General features: G+C 37.8%; 1 protein-coding gene across 2 annotated transcripts in view; it reads right to left on the reverse strand.

Annotated features, from left to right (window-relative positions):
* The window catches only part of LOC114024545 (teneurin-3), a 440,254-nt gene that overhangs the window by 315,378 nt on the left and 102,103 nt on the right, over positions 1 to 22,773 (reverse strand). For both annotated transcript variants that reach the window (XM_027837581.1, XM_027837579.1), the window contains exon 2: positions 2,718 to 2,927. In XM_027837581.1, coding sequence (XP_027693382.1) covers positions 2,718 to 2,919 — 202 coding nt within the window. In that variant the 5' untranslated portion in view covers positions 2,920 to 2,927. The remainder of the gene's footprint in view (positions 1 to 2,717; positions 2,928 to 22,773) is intronic.

Genomic DNA, 22,773 nt, shown 5'->3' on the forward strand with positions numbered 1-22,773 from the left:
CTCTACAAGCCTGTTCAAATATCCTTTTATTTGGTCTACCAAGGTCAAATTTAAATCATGAAAGTTACCATTCAAATGAATAATTCCAGGTACTATGTTAGTTTCACGATGGGCCGCTTTCTGTTTAAAATCCTTGATTTGACAGCATCTACTGCTTTATTTTCCTTAAATTTCCTATAGTTTTATAGCTCTCCTAATGAATTTTTGATTCATTCTTTGGGAAATACCAAGATGGTGGCTGAGAAAAACGTTTCTGTTGGCATCTTGAACTACTTTAAATAACATCCAAGTAGAATTTGAAAACAGAGTTGTTTTTAATTGGCAGGAAACAACTGGACTTAAGACTACCACTACACAAATAAAACAAAGTTAAAATATTTTAAAAAGTTAAAATGAGACATTTTCTTTGTCCAGATTTTTTTTTCTCTACAAGCCCATTAAAATAAAAGGTTGATAAAAATGGACCAAGCCCCAGCAAAAAACTTTTACCTCTGTTATCTACATTTCAAGCTTTCCCTATGGTTTAATCAATCAGCAAATATTTATCAAGCACCTACAATGTGGCAGGCATTGTACTAGATGCAGAGGACACAAGTACAAAGAAAGAAATAATCCCTTCTCACAAGAAGCCTACATTCTAAGTGTCTCAGAGTCAAACCTGATCACACGCTGCCAGTATCCTAGATTTCTTTACGCTCTTTTAAAACAAGGTCTTCCCAACAGGAAGCAAAGAAAACAGTTTGGAAATAATTCAAAGGGAAGGGACATTACACAGAGAGTCAATTTCAGGAGCAGAAGAGTCTATGTAATGCATTGGGTCACAGCAGAGAAGCTCAAACAATGTGCCTGCCACTTTTGTGGTTCTGAGGCTCTGATGGGACTAACTCTTGCCTTCCAATTGTCTACTAGAATTCACCTAACACATATTCCTAATCCAAAAAAACACTAAAAGCTGAGAGCTAAAAGAGTTCTGAAATCCCATCTGATGGTCTGGAAAACTCAAACAAAACAATCTTCACCTTATCCAGAGGGATTTTTATGATATTATAGAACTTACCTTGGAAAGACGACTACTTTCCCCCCTCTTTTATTGCAACACAATTAAAATGAAATGCTTTATTTTTAAAATGGGACTTTCAAATCCAAACTCTCTCTTTTAACTGAAAATGCTTAACAGTTTGAAGTAAACTTATTCTAGGTTATAATTAGAATACCAGAATGCGATTTAAAAATAACACAAGAAAACAAAACAAAACAAAATGCCTCATTCTAGAAAACAGAAGGAATCAATATCATAATCTGCCTTATCATATTAGAGCTAAGAATTACACGGGTTTTTTTCCCTTCTCTTTATTTATTCATAGTGTAGCATGTTACTAATTATAGTATGTTTATATAATATATAATATAATAATTTTCTTACTAATCAAGAAGAACTTTCTGTACCCATCCTGTAGGTTGTCTCTATGCTGCAAAGGATGAGAAACCAAACAAATTAATTTTTGGCTTGCCTTTTGGAAATATTCGAGACAGTTGTCATGTCATGGAAATGACAGGTTGCCCAACTGCCAAAATAAAGTCTACGAATAGACACTAAATAACTAATTGGTGGATGAAAGTTTTCAGTTGGCAATGATATCTAAATAGAGGGGCAGCTAGGTGGTACAGTAGATAGACTGCTGGGCCTGGAGTCAGGAAGACTCACCTTCTTGAGTTCAAATCTGGCCTCAGACACTTCCTAGCTATGTGACCCTGGGCAAGTCACTTAAACTGTTTGCCTATTTCCTCATCTGCCAAATGAGCTGTAGAAGGAAACAGCAAACCCCTCCAGTATCTGTGCCAAGAAAACCCCAAAATGGGGTCACGAAAAGTCAGACACAACTGAAAAACTAAACATAACTGAAAGATGATTGAAGGAAATCTATAGAGATTTTTACAATAAGATTATCAAGGAACCAGGTTTTTTTTTTTTAGTTACATGGTTTTAAACTAGAAGTTTAGCAAAGAATACTAGAGGTGGTCATTTTAACTGCCCTTAGTTTCAGAATAAATGAGTTTCATTAGCCCCAGTGATGTTGTCTGAAGTACAGACATGGGGTTTCTGCCACTTTTGTCTCTCTCCTAAGAGCAGCACTCAGTGACTTTAAGCTAGGAATACAGAAGGCTGAGGTGTGCATAGAGACCAATTTCCTGCCTCATGGAAGGCAGCAAAGTCAAACCAAAACGTCAACAAGCACTTATTAAACCCTCTGAACCCTAGTTTCCTCATGTTTAAAGTGAGGGGGAATGGCCTCAATACTCTCTAAGTTCTGATCCATTTCTAAACCTGTGATGATCCTACAATATTGTTCCTTACTGTGAGCCTTGGCAACAGGGAATTATCTTGCTCATTCTCATGGACAAAGAATGAAAAGAACCGTGTTTGGATTGTAGCAAATTCTGACTGGTTGTTATGAGGCCTCCTCCTTTTATCCTGTTCAGATTAAAGGAGTAAGGTGAGGGCTTCTTTAGACAGAGGTGGTAGACAACTAGAAACAACTCCCACAGCTGCTGCAAAACACTCATTGCTATTGTCATTCCTTTAATATCTATAATTATAAAATACCCATGAATTATTAGAGGAAGAACTAGAGTATTATTTTTACAATTTGCTTGATTTCTTGCAGGATGCAGAAAATAAAGAATTTAGTCAAACTATGGACAAGGTGTCATCTTACCATCGCATGGGGCACAAACTGAAACCGTACCGGTCTGCACTAGAAAAGAGCTGGCAATGTACTCATCATCAGTGTCAGAGTCCTGAACTGGCTGGATGGCACTAGTACTTAGCAACCACCTCTGGTTGTCATGGAGATTGGGTGATGGAGGAGGGGAATGTGTATGTTCAATAACTGATGGACTAGATGAGGAGGATGGCATGGGAGGACCTAGGAAAAAATAAAAAAAAACACAATTTCAAATATGGGTCAAAATAATGTACAAGGGACAGATCACGTCCTCACTATTTTATTATGAATAAACTAATATAAAGAAGCAAACAATAATATAGATCTATTTAAATTGATAACAGCAACCAAATGATTCAGTAAACAGTTCTAAAGTATGATGAGACAAAGTAACTATAAGCAGAAATTTGACAGGGCTCCTCCAAGATTTAGCTATAAACCACTTGTTAAATTGTACTCTGATTTTCTTCAATGGATGATTCTAGAAAGTCTAAAATTAAGAACTCACAGTTTGTTCTGGACTAAGCAGGCAGAAATATTTGCAAAGCAAACATACCCGCACAATTCTTCCGCTTTATCATAATTCATTGTTCTACTGAACAAATAGGCAGATGCGAGTAGCCATAGGTCAAGATCCCTGCCTGCTCGTAAGAATTAATCAGGTAAGCCCAACTAAGAAATAACTAGGAAGACATTTATTTTGTGAAACATACATGTTCCCAATGAAGAGATATCTGGTACACTAAAGTGGTTCAGCACAGGTCACTTGCATCAAATGTTTAAAAAAAAAAAAAAGCAGAATCACAGACTTTCGAAATCAGAAGGAAACTCATAGATCCTGTACTCAGGGATTCACACCTAAGCAGGAATCTCTCTGGACCATTACTGATATATGTTCATCCTGCCTCCTCTTGAAAATCTCTAGGGCAGAGGAACTGTACAACCTCCAGAGGCTGTACATTCATTTCTGGACAGTTCTGTTAAGAGGTTTTACTTTAAATGCTTCCATGAAACCTCCATTCATTGTTTCTAGTTCAGTATTTCAGAGTCAAGCAGCTTTATCACTCTTCCATCTGATAACACTTTAAAAACCTGAATGTTAACCTCTTCTGTGTTTTCTTATGGTATTCTCTTTCTTGTGTCTTCATCCTTTCCAGTACCTTTTTCCCTGCCTACAAACATAGTCAAATTTTCTTTTTTTGAAACAAAATATTCTTCCTTCAACCTTTCAATACACTTGAATTTTCATTTCTTTTCTCATTATCCTTTTCCCTGTTATGTCTGTTGAACCAAGTCTATACTTCCCAATGCTGCTTAATTACCACTGACTTTTTCCTCAACTCCTTGTAATGGAGCTTCTAGCTCTAGCACTCTACAAAAATTGACCTCTCAAAGGTCAAAAAAGGCAACTCAATGTCCAATATCAGTTACCTTTAAAAAAAAACAAAAACCTTAATGTTCCTTAACCATACTCTAACACTCTTCTCCTGGAGAGTCAACTCTCCTGGCTTCCATGATATAGCTACTGCATGACTTCCCTTCTAGCTTTCCCATTTCTTTTTCTCTGTATCCTTCATTAGCCTTTCTACTTCTTTAATGGAGATTTTCTCTAGGTTCAGACCCTAGTCTTCTCTCACTATTGAATTATCTACTCCTATGGTTATAGATGATCTCCAAATCTAAATTTATGATAAATGTTTGTAGAATCAAACTAAGTATAACCCAGAGTTCCAGACTTAAATTTCTAATTGTCTATTGAACATTTCCACCTAGAGGTCCTGGTACCTCAATGTGTCCAAAATGGAACTCATCATCTTTTCCCCTGTATTGAGTCTTATTTGTGACATTTTCCTATTTTATTAATAGTATTCTCTAAGTTTATTCTCCATATTCAAAATCTCAGTCATCTTGGACATCCTCTTAATGGCTATATATAACCAAAGGAAATCTATGAATAATATTTAACACATATACTTAAGCAGAAGAAATGCATATTTCTTAAGAATCTATGAGCTCATGAAAATGGACAGTATCTCAAAACAAATGACAGAAAGCATTTACACTTAATCCCACAGCAGGTTACAGTCTCACTTGTCCCACATATCCAATCCAAAACCAAGTTCTGTGTTCAAAAATGTGTCTCATCCCTTCTACCCCTCCTCTCCCCTCCGCCCCCCCTTTCTTATTGTCAACATTCTTACTCTTCAGATCCTCTTTATTTTTCTCTGGACCACTGAAATCCACACCTACCAGGTCTACACCTTCACTATCTTCACCTTTCAATCCATCCTACCTTCACACATTGCTGCCAATATAATCTTCCTAATTCACAAATCTGTTTGATGATATCACTCCATTTATCAGAAAGTGACATTGCCTCTACACTAACTACTCAATAAAGCCCAAAGATTTTTAACTATTTACAGCTCTCTACCAAATGGTTCCAATTGACCTTTCCAGTCTTTTCTTACATATTCTACCTCGTCCAATTATATTATTCATTAACTCCTAAAACCCCTCCCAAGTTTTCCTGCATTTTTCCCATTTTTGCCCATATTAGTCCCTATAGGGGATACAGAATATGCTTTTTGTCATCTCTACTTCTTAATATCCTCTCCATTCTTCAATTACCACTTTCTCATGAAACCTGTGACCCGTCTCAGCTGGAAATGACTTCTCAACATCACATTGTTCCTTTGCACTTACCAGATTCTAATGTCCTGTCACCCAATTCTACACTATTTTTAAATCCTCAAAGCGGCACAATTGAAAAAGCAAGGGCTTTGGAGTCAGAAAACCTAAGTTCAAATGCTACTCTGGTGCCTAATAGCTGTGGTACCTTAAGTAAATCACTTAACTTCCCTGACCCTCAGTTTCTTCATTTGTAAAATAAAAGGATTAAACTAGATAAGGTGCTCTTATCCATTTTTTGTATCATGGATCACTTTGGACAGTTTAGTGAAGCCTATGGACCCTACTTCTCAGAATAATGTTTTTTATAATAATAGTATTTATATAGCACTTTAACGTTTGCAAAGTACTTTATAAATATTATTTCATTTTATCCTCATAACAACCTTGTAAAGTAGGTGCTATTGTTATCCCCATTTTACCCTTGAGGAAACTGAGGCAGAAAATGGTTAAGTGCCTTGCCTAGGATAATATAGTTAGTCTGTGTCTGAAGTCATATGTGAATGCATGCTGTCCTAACTTCAGATTTAGGGTTCCATGCACTGTACAATAAAACATACAGGATTACAATGAAAACCAATTGTAATGAAATACAGTTATCAAAATATTTTTTTTTAATCACAGACTACAGGTTCCAGCAAGATGGCCTCTGAGGTTCCTACCAAATCTAGAGTTATACCTGCTTATCCTCACTCAATCATTCAAAACAGTGCAGTGCAAATAGTTGATTCCTAAGAATTTCTGTTGGATATAGCTCTACTATAGCTCCTTTAGATTGAACTTATTACTTCAGGGCAGCATATGATGCATTCTTGACTCTCAAGGAACTGCAATCCATTTGAAACAAGGATACATTAACGATAGAACTGTCAAATAATTTCAATACTTCCAAAGATCTTTGATTTCATCTCTAAGAACACTCCTTGGCCCTCAGGTTGTGTGGTTTGTCCTTCATTCTCGAAGAGGACCATGACATCAGAAAGATGATGCCATGACTTGTAAGTGAATTGGATTTGTGAGGCAGTGCTGTGCATGGTCACCAGCCTCACTTTCTCCTCTGGAGCTACCTGGGTCCAGTGGCCAGATATAGATCAGGACAACTGGAGATGGCCCATCGCCCCTCACACAACAACTCTTCTAGACATAAATGCCTTAATAGATGGCTCCACGAACCGCTGTGGCCATAAGCTTGACAACCTGGTGGCCAACTTTATAGTGATGCCAACATAAGTGAATACCAACATACAATAAGTCCTACAGAAACTCAGAAAAGGAAGGCAACTTTGTGGCCTGGAATAGCTATAGAAGGTTTCACAAAATGGATATCTGAATAGAGTCTTGAAAGATATTTAGGGAAGTATGAAGTAATTTCATGTTAACAGCACAAATTTCTCTTCAAACATTTGGATGAAAATTGGAATGATTGCTGTGTTCTGTGACATTACTTATATCTATGATATTATTTGCATATGAATATATTTGTATCTCTTCATAAACGTAAAATTTATTGACAGCTTTATATACCTACTATTGTCAGGAATAGTACATTAGTTATGTACCTCAAAGAGAAATACAGAAAAGAAGCAATGTTAAGAATCTATAGCATTAGAGCCACAGATAATTTATAGTATCTCTTAATTTGGGCATTGGGAAACATTTATAATTAATTCTATTGCATGTTAAATTTTCAAAAGTATGAATTTTTTTAAAAAAATGCCTGTACTCCTAAGCAACATATTTTGAAAGACATTTTGGTTCTTAAGTATAGAGCTAGACAATTATACCTGGGGAAAAAACCCACCTCACTACCACCGTAAGGATTAAATTATCTCAGCTGGTGTTCCAAATAATACTAATAAAAAAGGCCGCTAATAAAGAGAAACAACTTTATGTAGGCTCCTATTCAAGTAGAATCGTGTTAGTATGTAAAACCTTTTTTAAAATCGAACAGTTGGGGGGTGGGGTGGGGAGAGAATTACTAAGTGGAACATCGTCCCACCCATAGATGGAGCACTGTGTCTGAAAACCAAGTAAGATTAATGTCTCGTACTTCAATTTAGAAAGTGCTTCACCCACAGCCTTAACATACACTGACAACGAGGTATTAAAATGGAAAATTTTACAGTGTCATTTTACCCTCTAGTGACAGGCTCACTTGAACAACAGTAGCCTAAGAGTTTTGTGGAATGTGATGACACAGTATCTTCCTTCCTTGTAAATGAGTAACACATTGTTGGTAATTCCTTGGATTGCCTGCCTCCACACTACATGTGAAGTCACTCTCATTTCTGATTTGTTTCCGGTTTGTTGTTTTTTTTTTTTGTTTGTTTGTTTGTTTTCAATTAGATCATAAAAACAAGTCCTACGACCAAAGCCAGACTTCAAAATGTAGGTGCCCTAGGCAGTTATGACATTTATTTCCCTTCCTACCTATACTGTCCTCCATTTACCTGAAGCTTTACTGTAGTACATACAACTTGATTCATTATAAAATATCTTCATATCATAAGGAAGAGAATCTTCTAGAACTGAAATATATATATTTAGAAATATTACTATTAAAAAGCATGGCAGTCTTCCTAGACACAAATCATCCTCCCACATCCAGAGTGTCCTAGGCAACTGCCTACCTAGCAATTTATTCCTAGTCCTGGCTCTGTCTGTGACATGTCAATCAATCAAACAACAAGCATATATTAAGTGCTTACTATATCACAGGTACTCTCTTAAATGCTAGGGGTAACAAAGAAAAAGTCCAAACAGTCCCTGCCCTCCATGGGCTTACATTCTAACGAGAAGACAGTATGTAGGTAAACAGATAAATAGAAGTCAAGTTGCTGTTTGTTCTTTGTTCTTGAAGAGGACCAGGGCATACACAGTAGATGGAAGGCAAAAGCATCTGGGGGCACCAGGAAAAGCTTCTTGCAGAAGATGATGTCTGAGCTGATATTACAGGAAAATAGCTTAACTCCTTCTCTACACTGGCCTGCTGCACCAAATCCAGATTGTCACCTGAGTCTCGTTTAGTTGAAATCTGTCTTTTTTTCTGAAATATTCCTTCAGAGTGAGCTCTGCCTTGCTTCTAAAGGGTTGTTTGCAGTGAAAGCACTGCCTGTCATCCTTGATGAAACATCTGATTTATATTGTTTGTACTATGCTTATTTTCAGATGACTTCTCTGCATTTGTAGGGTTTTCTTCTTCCCTCCGGAAAAAAAAAAAATGCTATCCTGTAGAAGCCTGCCATTGACAACACAGACTGCTAGGGTTGGAAAGTACCTTGAAGACCATATCAAGCCCAACACCTTTAGTTTAGAGATTAGAAAGTAGACGATCATGGAGGTCAAAAGGGCTTGCTCAAGGTCAGACTGCTAGTTAATGGCAGAGCTGAGATTCAAACCAGACGGCTGACTTCTACCACCAAGCTCTTTCCACCAAACTGAGCTACCTCAGACTATTCTGACCTTTAGCTACTAAGTCTTCAAGAGAAGGAACCAAGGATAAAACAGTAGGAGAATAAGATTAAACAACAGGAGTTTTCAAGAAAACTCCCCTTCCCTCTGAGACTGCCTCCAATCTCTATGAGATCACCTCCCATTTACATTGTATATATCTTGTACCATACACAATTACTTGCATGTTGTCCCCCAATTAGAATACATGATATTTTTCTCTTTCTTTACAACCTCTATGTTTAGCATTTTGCCTGGAACACCAGGAGTATTTAATGCTTGTTGACCAATTGACTAAAAACTCCCCTCAGGAAAGCAGAAAAAAAGTTTCTGAACAAAATTGCTAACAGAAATAGGTGAATAAAGAGAGAGAGAGGCTGCCTTGGAGTTTTTGGACATCTTCATTTGTACTAATTTATTCTTGACTACACATTCCTAACCCTGTGGAACCAAACAATGTGTTCATTGAAAAGACCCTCTGATGCCACATCCAGCTCCTTGAAATCAATCAATCAGTAAGTATTTATTAAGCACCACGTGCTATGACAGGCACCGGGGAGACAAGTACAAAGAATGAAACAATCCCTTTTCCCAAGGAGCTTACATTCTAATGGGTGAGACAAGTTCATAAAAAAATCTATACAGCATAAATATAACATTTACATATATGTACATCTAAAGTAAATACAAGGTAATTAAGAAGGCAGGGCACTAGAAGTTGGAGGGTTCAGGAAAGTGATCAGTGAGCAACAGGAGGGAGTAGGAAATGGGAGTGGGGAGAAAGGGAGGTCACGTGGAGCCAAAAGTTTAGTTACTGTTGCCTCTTTTAAATGCAGTAAGTACTAGGAAGTGTGTCAAGTAATGAGGGAACTTAAAAAGGCACATGCATGGTAATTTGTGGAGACCAAATACTTAGCCAGCAATGGGGCTGGAGCTCAAAGGCACTTCTGGAATCTTTTTTTGGGAACTGTCTCCAAAGCAAGTTATGAAGCTCCTCTTTGCTGGCTACTTGACACTCACAGATCTTTTAACTGTGGATATGATACAGAAACAGCTGAAGGTTCTTTGGAGGTAAGTCACATGAATGAACTGGGTAATCCTTTTTTGGGGGAGGGGGTCAAAAAATAATAAAGTAATATGACTGGGCCTAAGTCTACTCATCCATAAAATGAGGGGTTGGGCAAGATGATAGCTCAAATCCCTTCCAACCACTGTCATTTTCTTGTGTGACTAATTCTATAATTCAAAACTCCCTTGACACCACTGTCCAATTTTCTCCTCCTTGTTCCACTTCAGACGACAAGGTAGCCCTTCTTCTGCCATTTGCTCTTGTATCTTCCGTCGGCTCACCCCTTTGATGATCCCCCACACTATAATTTTCAATCTCTCCCTGTCTACTTGCTTCTTTTTCTTCTTCCTAAAACAAACATGCCTGTCTCTCTCATCCTTGAAAAAAAAAAAAAACCAAAACCCTTAATTTGACCCTGCCATGCCCTCAAACTATCATCTTATCTTCCTCCTTTCATGGCTAAGCTTCTAGGACTTAACACAGTGCCCAGGATATAGCAAAGGTTTAAAACATCCTTGTTGATGCTAGAAAATGGCTCTCTATATACCTTGCCTCTACTTTTTATCCTCTCCTCCTCTATTATGATAGGATTTCCAAGGTTCTTACTCAACTGAAACTGTTGTCTCCAAGGTGACCAATGATCTCTTTATTGTCTTATCCTTCTTGGCTTTTCCAAAGCCAAAGTCAGCATTAACCACCTTTTCCTCTTAGAAACCTCTCTTTTCAGGGATTTCAGGTCACTCCCTGCTCATCCCTTCTTCAAATCCTTTGCTAGAGCGTCACCCGTTGGTCACCCCTCCGTGTGGCTGTTGCCACACAGTGTACTATGTTTTGGGCCTTCTCTTCTCTCCACACTATCCCTCTTGGTGAGCTCATCAGCTCTGATGGGTCTAACGACCATCTCTATGAAGAGGATTGTTAAGTCTTCAGTGCTAGTCTTTCTTCTGAACTCCAGTCTTACATCACCAACTGTGTACTGCACATTTTCAATTATATATCTCCTAGGCACCACAAATCATCGTGACAAAAACTATTATCTACCCCTAAATCTCTCTTTTTAGGTTCCTTATTTCTCTTGTGAAACAGAATTGTTAAAAAAAAAAAACACAACGGTTCTTCAAATTACCCAAGTTAAAAAAATCATCCTGCATTCTTCCCTCTTCCTCTCTCCTCATATCCAATCACTTGCCAAATTGTGTCAACTCTACCTCCACCCCAACTGTTATATTAATTATTGTCCCCACTCACACAACCACCACCCTCATCATCTTTTGGCAAGTACAGACTAAGAAAATAAACTCCTAACTGGTCCTTCTGTGTCCAGTCTATCCCATCTCGAATGTACCTTTTATAGGTAGAGAGCAAGATGGGGTAGCTAGGTGGCATCATAGTGCATAGAACACCAGATCCAATGTCAGGAAGACTCATATTTCTGAGTTCAAATCTGGCCCCAGACACTTACTAGCTGTGTGATCCTGGGCAACTCACTTAACCCCATTTACCTCAGTTTCCTCATCTGTCAAAGGAGCTGGAGAAAGAAATGGCAAACCACTTCACTATCTTTGTCAAGAAAACCCCAAATTGGGTCACAAAGAGTTGGAAAACAATTGAACAACAACAAAAAAGCAAAATGGTACTCCTAAAGTACAGGTCTAACCATGTCCTTTCCTTGCTTAAAAAAAAAAAAGTTTCCAGTGGATACAATATTTAAGAAAGTAGAAACTCCTGTGTTTGGCATTTAAAGTCCTTTACAATCTGGCTCGAGTCTAGCTTTCCAAGGCTTACTGTGCTATACTCCCTGTATACATTCTATGCTCCAGCCAAACTGGCTAACTTACACAATGTTCTCCTGTCTCCGTGCCTTGGCATAGGTTGCTCCCTGGGCCCACAACACAGGCCTTTCCCACCTCCACCTACTTGAATCTCTAACTTTTTTCAAGATTCAACTTGTATTACCTCCTACAAAAGGCCTTACTTATCGCCTCCTTTCCTTAGTATCCCACAGAAATTAATTTGTATATCTTTTTCATTCTTATGTAATTCTCTTCCCTGTCAATAGAATGCGAACTCTCACGGGGCAATAATTGCTTTCTGTCTGCATCTCCAGTACTGAGCACAGTGTCTGACTCGTGGTAGACACTTAACAAAGGCTCTGGGAATGAAAGAATGAAAAAGCCTAGATGCCGTAGAAATGAAGGGGCAATCTGTATGACATGTCATCTGAAGAGAAACAGACTCCCATTTATAGGAAGGGAAATGTTGGGAGAAGAATCTCCTATTTCCCATTACCTTACAGGATTTCAGCTGTGAGATTCCAAGAGCCTGCTCTCTCATTTAACGGTCAGAGAATTTGGTTCATTAAATGTTTTCTTTTTTCCTACTATACTTAGGGTAGCAACAAAAATATTTGGCTAGTGTGTCCAGGTATCATATTTCATGCTCTATGAGGCTGTATACCATAGACTTTTGTTGTTCTAAAGCACCTTACATTTTCATCCAGGAGCTTTCTCCCCTTCCCACAGCCTAGGACTAAACTTCATAAAACCTGTAGAAATGTCAGATATCAGACAGCAAAATTATTAAGAGCCCCAAGTTGGGACTATGCTATAAAAGTCTGAATGAATACTTTGGATTATCTCATGAACTGCAGGCTAACTTTTTTCCATTCGTTTTCATGACCTTGTTGTATGTTGAAGATATACTGAAATGCATTTTGTGGCAGGAATAAAGGACAAAATCAAGGTGTACAGTATTTTACAAGTAGCCCAGCAATAAGGAGAAGAAAAACAGTATGAGGTTAAAACTGAGCACTAGATTTAGAGTCTGAAGACCTGCGTTCAAATCTTAGTTCCCACACTTCATTGCTTTTGGTCTGCAGGTAACTCACTCTAACTTTCTAGGTCTCAGTTTCCTGAGGTATAAAATTGGAATAACTGCAATCCCTATTTCGGAGGAGAGTTGGATACAAAGTAAACCTAAAAATAGTATATAAACAATAGCTTATGTGAGCTAGCATTTAAATAGTACTTTTAAGGTGAGCAAAATGCTTTACAAATATTACCTCATTTCGTTCACAAAATAACCTTGTCAGGGTAGGTGTTATTATCATTACCTCCATTTTACGGATAAAAAACGTAAGAACGGGAAAAGTTAAATGACTTGATCAGACTCACAGCTATTAAGTGTCTGAAGTAGAATTTGAACTCTGATCTTTCTAACTTTGAGTCCTGCATTCTACCCACTGAGCCACACATAAATGTAAATTATTTTTTCTGTTGCTGTTACTGTTATCATTAACTAGCATTTAAATATAGAGTGCTTTAAGACTGCTTGAAGTTGCCAGAAAGTGCAGTGGACAGAGCATGGAGTCAGGAAGACTAGAGTTTTAATCCAACCTCAGACATTTCCTAGTTGTATTACCCTGGACAAGTCACCTAATCTTTGCCTGCCTCAACTTCCTCAATTGTAAAAGGGGAAAAATAAAAGCACCTACCTCAAAGGGCAAGAAACATAGGTGGTACAGTGGAGTGAATGCTGGCCCTGAGGCCATGAAGACTCATCTTCATGAGTTCAAATCTGGCCTCAGACATTTACTAGCTGTGTGACCCTGGGCAACTCACTTTACCCTGTTTGCCTCATCTTCCTCATCTTTAAAGTGATCTGGAGAAGGAAATGTAAACTACTCTAGTTTCTTTGCTAAGAAAACCCCAGATGCGGTCACAGAGTCAAACACAACTGAAAATGACCAAACAACAACCTCAAATAACTGTTTTTAGGATCAAATGAGATCACTGTAAAAATATTAGTTAAAAAAAAAAGCACTTAGCACAGTGCCTGACATGTAGTTGGCAGTATATAAATGAATGCTTATTACTTCTCCCCCTTGACTATCCCCTCCCAAGGTTTGCAAACTATTTTATAAGCAGTATCGAATTTTGTCCTCACAGCAACTCTAAGAAGTAGGTGTTATATTTATCCTGATTTTATACATGAGGAAACTGAGGCAGGCAGAGATTAAGTGATTTGCCCAGGGTCACTTTTATCCTTGAGCTGACAATTCTCAATTCTTAGATGCAGAGCAGACTGGATACATGAATAGATTTAAGAGGTTCATAACGGAACTTGCACTAAATTATTTAAAAATTTAAATTACATTTAAAAATAATCTTTAGTGCTGCAACTCTTTATTGCCTAGGAACTTCTGTCCAAAGAATCCACAGGGGTCTATAAAAGACATCCTTCTCCACATTTCAGAATTCTACCTCTATAAGATTCACAATAGATTCTCTCATTTGGGTACTGAAGAAAATCATATGGGTATGTGCCTGCAGAGACAATTGCTTTGCTTTAAAAACCAGAGTTTTTAACCTAAAAGATCAACTCTACCTTAAAGACAGAGTTGGTCTATAAACATGATTTAGAGCTTTTTCTTAATAAGAATGATCTTAGAGTCATGATACTCTTATCATAATAGGTAAATTTTAAAAGACTCTTATTAACCTTTTCTCAGTTTTGATGAGGTTTTAACAATATTCAATCATATGCTTAAATGGCTACACAAAGTTGGTAACAGTGCTTCCAGGGAAATTTAGATAGTATATTAAAAATTAATCACAGTCCTTATGGTTCTATTTTCAAATGACCCTGGAGGTACCACCTCTAGCTTGCTGATGATCATACACCTGGTTTCACAGAAAGTTTTCTTATATGTCTCATCACTAAAGTAGTCATATTTGAGCCCGTTAAGTTTTGCTTAAATAAACAAAGGATATACTTCTATGTGGAAAGTTGTATTCAGAAAATATTCTCTAACATTTGACATTTGGACTGTTTATGTTTTTTTACTACTTAAGTCCTAAGGATTTCCAACGTTGGATGTACAGCTGCTTGTTGGAAAACAAATTGGCAAATGCTTAGAAAGCTTCAATTCCAAGGAAAATGATGAAATAAATCCTTGAGGGAAGTGAGATAATTGATTAATGCATTTTCTAGAATATTTCTAGAATGTATTAATTACTAGACATATCTTGATTCAGCCACCCTTCACAAAATACCAACAATGAACAGCCTGGCAAGGATAGCCAGGTACAAAACTTGGAGCAAGTCGCCCATTGGTTTTGGTGGAGTTCGATCTGCTTGTGGGCTGTTGTCAACATTTAATAAGAACCTAATGTAGGTACTGAATTGTTGAGTGGGAAAAGTTATAAAAAATGGAGTAGATCTAATAGTTTGTAAGACAACTGGGTTTAGTTGATTCCAACACAAAAAGAACTCTACCCCTCAAAGTAGAAAATGAAAAAGAAATAAATGATTATTCATAATTGCATTAAGTTCTTGCTGAGATTACTTTTCATTTGCACTGAAATATATACATACATACATATATACATTCGACAGGTATTGAATGGATAGTTATTTGTATGTCTCCCCCAATAGATAGTTAGCTCCTTGAGGCAGGGAACATTTTTTGCCCTCTTTCTTTGTCCCCAGCACTCACTTAGCACAATGCCTGGCATGCAGTAAGCTCCTATTGACTGAATGATCTTTCTCCCTCTCTCTCCCATCGACCTACCTACCTACTCACCTACACACATCTTCAGAGGTCGTGTTATTTGCTTCAACTGACCACAAGCAGGTATATTATAAGTAGTATATAAACTATAATAAAGATTTAGGAAAAGAATAAAGGATGATATTTTATGTGGAAAACAGGAAAGAGACAGTGTGATGACAGAAGGGCAAATACAAAGATGAAGGGAGAAGGTTAATCCAGCTATATATATTAGGAATGCTATGGAAGTCTCTTTGGATGAAGTGGAGAGTTGATTCAGAACATGAATGCAAAAAGATGAAGGAGGTGTGCATAACCAGTGAAGTACCCTGAAACGTGTCATTAGGGATTTGGACTTGATATGACCGACATTTGATATAAAAGAGAGACACAGAAGATGCATATACACACATACAAATACTATATACATATATACTATATATGTGTATGTATACACATATAGACAGAATTTGTATGTTTGTGTATGTGTGTATATATACATATACATACACACAACATGTATGTGTGTATGTATGTATGTATGTGTATGAGAGAATAGCTATATATAGACAGAATTTATTTCCAGGTTTATGGTGGTAGAAGAAAGGCTGGTTCATACTCAATCTGTTCACTAAGTGCAGTTAAGAAATTCCCGAGGATAGACTTTGATGGCTTGCTCCAATCAAATCGTGAAATAACACAAACCCCAAAAGATCAAATGTCAATGGAGAGTTGAATGGTGGGAACAAGTAGGCTATACACATATTTCCAGTGACCACCTATGACCAAGAAGTGGTATCAGGGTTATCATTCTAGAAATACCTGATCAGTAAAGAGGGTGGGCCAATCATGCAATGAGAGCAGGGGATAATGAATAAACAACCTGACTACTCCATTGGTATCCATGAAATGTGTGTTTGTTTTTTTTAAATACTAGAGGAAGTGCTCCAATATACTGATCTATTCTTCATGGAGGATCTATAAAAAAAAAAAAACATAGACAAGACTTACTGCTCATGAGGAGAGTACGCTAATGGGTTGAAATCTGTACTGAGGGAGGGAGGGAATAGACTTACTTAGAAGAGATCATTGACCCAATGAAGCTAATATTTTGAACCCTGCAAGAGTTCCCCAGGATTCTAATAGTGTCAGAAAGGTAACATGGTATGGCAGAAAGAGTACTGGATCTGGTATCAGCAGCTCTGCTTGCTATCTGTATGACCTTAGGAAATTCACTTCATCTCTCTAGGTTTGTTTCTCCATTTGTAAAATGAAGGGACTGAACTCTATGACTCCTGAGGCCCCTTCTTCCTTTTAACATTTTATGATTCTACTTGAAATAGAGGTCAAGACTAGGAAATAAAGGAAAATTATTTCTGATTTGACAATGTGTCACTTTATAAATTGTTTCAGATTAGACTAAACTTCCCCTCCTATGCCACAGAGGTCATTTATAGAAGTTCTTTCATTCCAGAAAAAAAAATCATGATATAGTAGAAAGACTCCTGACAATCAAGGAAGCTGAGTTTTAGTGCTTAATAATTACTCCATAATTAACTAGCGGTGTGATCTTGTGTAAGCCAGGTAATCTTTCTGGGTAGCAGTTTCCTCAAATAAGATATTGTATTAGATATGGTTCCAACTCTAACTTCCTATTGTTTTATTCTACGAAAGGGGCAGTACATAAGGAAACAGAGATACAGCAGATGCCCATTCATTAAGGAGTGACTAAACAAACCATGGTACACAAAAGGGATAGAGTATTACTGATCTGTAAGCAAACAGAAAAAAAAATACAGAAGTGGGTCAAGATACAGGAACTTATACAGAGAAATAAGCAAAATCAAGGGAAAAATAACATCCATAATCTGTAAAAATGTAAACAGAAAGAACATGAACTGATTATGAATGCTGTGCACTTATAATAATCAAACATGACCCCAAAGGAAAAGATATGCCAATATGTCTCCCCCCCCCTTTTTTTTAACAGAGGTAAAAAGACTATGGATATGGTACACTGCCGGGCTCTAATGTTACCTTGGCTAGTTTTGCTGGACTGATTTCCCCGCTCTTTTCATTCTTTGTTCTAAGGCATAAATTGTTGGGTAGGACAGAGGGAGGGACACACTGGGAAATGAAGGTGATATAAAAATGAGAAATAATATCATTTTTTTTAAAAAAAAGTGGCACATAAAGGAAAATGAATGGAAGAATGAATGACCTGGGATAAAATCAAGAACCTAAAATTTTCCCTTCTGTGAAATGAAGATATAATTTAATCATTGTGAGAATTAAAACATGTTTTCTTAGACCTGGGGGTTAAGACAGGAATAAAAAGAATTCTTGGGCATTTTTGAGAACATAGGATTTAAGTTATGATTAATTTCACAGGAGCATCTGATATTGTGGGTGGAAACAGGCTAGGAGCCAGAGAAGAGGCATACCATTTTAAGGATTGGAGTATAAACAAGCTGTATAGTGTGTGTGTGTGTGTGTGTGTGTGTGTGTGTGTGTGTGCTGGCACATGTGTGTATGTGTGACTGTTATGCACTAAAGTACTCCCAGCAAGTAAAACATCAGAGCAGGGCCCAGATACATCTCTCTCTCTCTCTCTCTCTCTCTCTCTCTCTCTCTCTCTCTCTCTCTCTCTCCCTCTCTCTCTCTCTCTCTCTCTCTCTCTCTCTGCCAGAAAGAAGAAAGACTGTCTGCCTCCCATCCCCCTCATGTTGGCAGCCAGGGCTCGGTCCTCTGACCTGCTGGTGAGCTGCCGTCAGCCGCTGAGAAACCTCACAAGATTTCTAACTGAACCTTCCCAGAAGCTGAAAAGCATGGCACAAATATTGGCAGCTATTTGGCTCAGACGGCCAATAGAGGCATTACTTGTGACATTCCTATTCAGGAGTCAAGCAGCCCTACTGTTAGAACAAGACCACACTGATAGAAGAGTGAATTACAAGGCTGTTAGGATGTAAATTTCATCATAATGGCATAAAGACCTGAACTGCTGAATCTACTGGGGGAAAGCTTTATGAAAGCAGAGCAGAAGAGTTGTAATAACAACAGGTCCAAATGCACATCATATAAATAAAAATACTCTATCTGGTTTTCAGCTTTTCCCTTTTTTTCTTTTTCTTTTCCTTTTTAACCTCTCCTTTGGAGGAAGCAGCATGATTCAGGTGGAAAGTTCAGTGGATTTGGAGTCTGTAGAAATGGGATGAAATTTCTCCTAATTCATTACTTTCCTGCCCTTACCCTCTTTGAGCCTCAGTTTCCTCATCTATAAAATAAGAGGATTAAACTCCATGGTTTCTAAGTTCCCTCCTAGCTCTAAATCTATAACCTTTGGAGTGTTTTAGAGTCCATATTTTGACATATTGCTCTGAGCTGGGAAGGCTACTAGGCTCTCAACACACTTAAGGGAATTTAGTGGTATTGTCCTATTTAGGAATGCCTTGACATCTTCCAGAAATTCTCCCATCTCAAATACAATACTATCTAGCAAAGCAACTGGTTTTCACTTTCTGATGCTGTCATTCATCAATCTCTTAGCATCATCTGAAGATTCATCACTTTCCACATACTAATCTAACATGGCAATTCAATTTAGCACTTCACCTGAACAGTGCAAAAAACTTTCCAGGGGGCAAAAGAGTGGAACTGCAGGCTATACAGTAACCAGAGAAAACCAAAGTGATCAATTTACACTCTTCTGCTGTCTAAGAACGACAACGAAGGATCCCCATGGTAGAGTCTCACAACAATCTTGTGAGACAGGGAGTATAATGTGATCGTCAGCGTTTTCTAGATGATGACACAATGGGGCTAGGATTCAAATCCAGGTATCCCAATCCCAAGTACAATGGTCTTTCAATTGCACCACTGAAGAAAACATTTCAGTCCCAAGTAGGGATGAATGCTGTTTTTACAATTCAGTTACAAGGACAGAGATATAACCGGATCCCAGGCCACCCATATAAACTTATTTCCTGCTATTTCCTCTGTAGTGGTGAGGTCAGGTTCCTCACTACTATGTCACAAATTTTCCAACCTCCAAATTACATTTATTAGGTACCTACTCTGGGCACCTACTATTTGTGCTTTATGCAGTTCCCCTCATGTTTTCCTCTGCCCAAACAAACCCTCACTACATTTAAAGTCTGGTTGTAAGTGTTGCCTCCACAATACGCCCCCAGCCTCTGCAGATGCCTCCCTTGTCCTTGCAATTATGGTCAGTATATATTGCCTGGAATCTTAGTGATCATCTAGCTCACCTCCCATTTTCATCTGAAGAAGAAACTAAGGGGCAGCTAGGTGGCGCAGTGGATAGAGCACTGGGCCTGGAGTCAGGAAGATCTGAGTTCAAATCCAGCCTCAGACACTTAGTAACTGTGTGACTCTGGACAAGTCACTTCATCCTGTTTGGCTCAATTTCCTCATCTGTCAAATGAGCTGGAGAAGGAAATGGAAAACCACTCCTGTACTTTGCCAGGAAAACCCCAAATAGGGTCAAAAAGAGTTGGACGCGACTGAAACAACTGAATGACAATAAGGAAGTAAAGTTCTGTCTAAGGTCATCTGGGTCATAAGTAGGAGAGTCAGCATTTGATCCCAGGGCTTCTTTCTCCAAATCCAATGCTTTTCCCACTTTACCATACCACCTCTTTGCTTCTCATCTGTTACTTTTCCCTTTCTAGCTAGATTATAGGCTATTTAATGAAAAAGTACAAATTCTCTTCTGGGTCTATTACTGAAAATGCCCTTGTTGGCCTTTGATAACTTTGCCGTGTCTTCGTTGTTAAACTGGAAATAGTTTAAAAACAACAACAACAACAACTCACCAACTTCCCTTTTTTTTTTCTTTAGGCAATTGAGGTTAAGTGACTTGCCCAGAGTCTCACAGCTAGTAAGTGTCAAGTGTTTGATCTGAGGCTGGATTTGAGCTCAGGTCCTCCTGACTTCAGGGCCAGTGCTCTATCCACTGCGCCACCTAGCTGCCCCACCTACCTGCCTCCAACTTCCCTCTTATGATGTCAACATTCTCTGGGTTGATACTATATAACAACTTGTACATATACACTGTTTTAAAGGTTTACAAAGTACTTGCTTACAACATCCAGTTTGATGGGTAATAGAAATACAATGATTCCTGTTTTACAGAGAAAGAAACTAAAGCTCAGAGAGATTTAGTGACTTGGCACTCATACAACTGGTCAGTATCAGAGCTACTGAACTCTCCCATGTTGCCAAGTCTGGCACTTTTCATTAAACCAAACTGCCTTCCAATCAATCAATCAAACACTTTCCAAATGTTTAAGGTTAAGGTGGAACAAGAATGATTACACCCATTTTCCAGCATTTTAGCACAAAGTGGCTAAGTTAGTTGCCAAAGATCAAAGATCAAAGATAGTTGCCTATAAATGTCAGATTTATGGAACACAATAATCTTAGAAGATGAAATAAATGAAATAATGTCATTGCCACAGCACCACAACACCAGATATTGGGACAGTCCTAGGTACATGGTGAGTGCTTAATAAATACTTTCTGAGTGATAGATTAAAATGCCACAATAAAAGTGACAGTCTTTGAATGAAAAATTCCTATCATCATTATGGGAAAATATTTTAGAAGTTAGAAAACCCGGGTTCAAATCTTGGCTTTGCTACTTAATATTTGTGAAAATGGGGTCAGCTTCTCTGGGCCTCAAATTCCCCATCTGTAAAATGAGGGAATTGTACCAGACTATCTCTAAAGTCTTTTCCAGCTCTGAAACTAAACAATTTTATCCTCTATTCTACAGTTGTGACTATACCAAAATTCCACAACTATGAAACAGAGTTCTGCCTGGTGATGGAAAAGCGGAAGACGCTAGAAGTATCTAATAGAAAATCCAGAAAGCGACTTAGGAACTTGGAAGAACAAAACCTTTCCTGAGTACAGCATAAGAAATATGCAGCAATCAAATTCATTTCCTATAGAACGTAAATAGACACAACCAAAAGTTCCTTATTTAGGAAGGTGTATAAAGCTATTGAATCCATTGAGCCTTCCAGGCAGGAATACAGATTTCATTTACCTGATTTTTCCCCCCAGAAAAGCTTGCAATACCAATACCCCTCAAACAATCATAAGGATTCTAACTTTTAGCATTTAATGTCTACATTAAAATATCAGCAAGCCCTCCACCAAAAACAAAGGGACTAAACCTGACAAAAAGTGTCATGTAACATTATTTCATTTTAAAATAAAATTAGAACTTTTTTCTTTTCTTCTTCTTCTTTTCTACCTTTCTTTTTTACCAAAAGGGAAACATTTGACATAATGGGACTGATCTGCTGGAGAGAAGTTAGTAAATTGCTTACCGTGTTGGTGCATTAACTCTTTCCCGCCTCTCGGGCAACATTTAGAGTACTGTAGTAGAAGAGACAATTTACTAAATGGTACCCTCATGCCCAGAAAGAGTTAATGTGTTAATCAAAAATGAGAAATCTACTTCCTATCAACTAATCAGGCTTAGGGAAATTTTTATTAAAATGTCTTAGCCCCTATTCAACTAAAATTCTCATCGAAAATCTGGACATTCAACTAAAAATACGGTGATACAGCTATCACAACTGCTTAGACAACAGTTTAAGAAGAGTAACAACACATCTAATTGAGGAAACATATCAAGATACAAAGATTTATATCTTAATATATTTTAATGACCTAGCTAATTATATAAACAGTTCATTAATCAAACACACTTTGAGAAGCATTGTAAACTCAGTCGAACGCAGAAGCTATTCTGCCTATCTCAAGGATTTCTTAAAAAAAAAAAAAAACCAAAAAACCAAAACATATATAACAATACACTGGAGGGTCTCTCTGGCAAAAGGAAATTAAAAGTTCCTTACAATTTAGAAGGGACTTTAATAATAAAAGGGAAATATTAGATACAGGATTGTCCTGCTACCCTATTTCAACTGGGAACTATCTTCTTATTTTGCTTTTCCACATTTTACCAAATGAAGGTACTCAAGCTGAGGAGGTTCCTTCCATCTCTTCTGAACAGGGTAAGTTGATCTACTCACAAGGCATGATTTTTTGGGGGGTTCCATAATGCCTGCTGCAATGCCTGAAATTCAGAGGCTTCTCCTGAAACCTCACATTTGAAGCTTGTTAAGATATTCTTTAGAAGGCATAACACTGCAGTAAGCTAGATCATTAGCAGGATTTTTAAAAAATCTGATTATGACCCATGGTCATGCAGAAGAGGGTATGGCCTTGAAGGAATGGGATATTTG

This window comes from Vombatus ursinus, unplaced genomic scaffold (assembly GCF_900497805.2).
Source record: "Vombatus ursinus unplaced genomic scaffold, bare-nosed wombat genome assembly UNPS02014821.1, whole genome shotgun sequence".
In the NCBI taxonomy this organism is placed as follows: Eukaryota; Metazoa; Chordata; class Mammalia; order Diprotodontia; family Vombatidae; genus Vombatus; species Vombatus ursinus.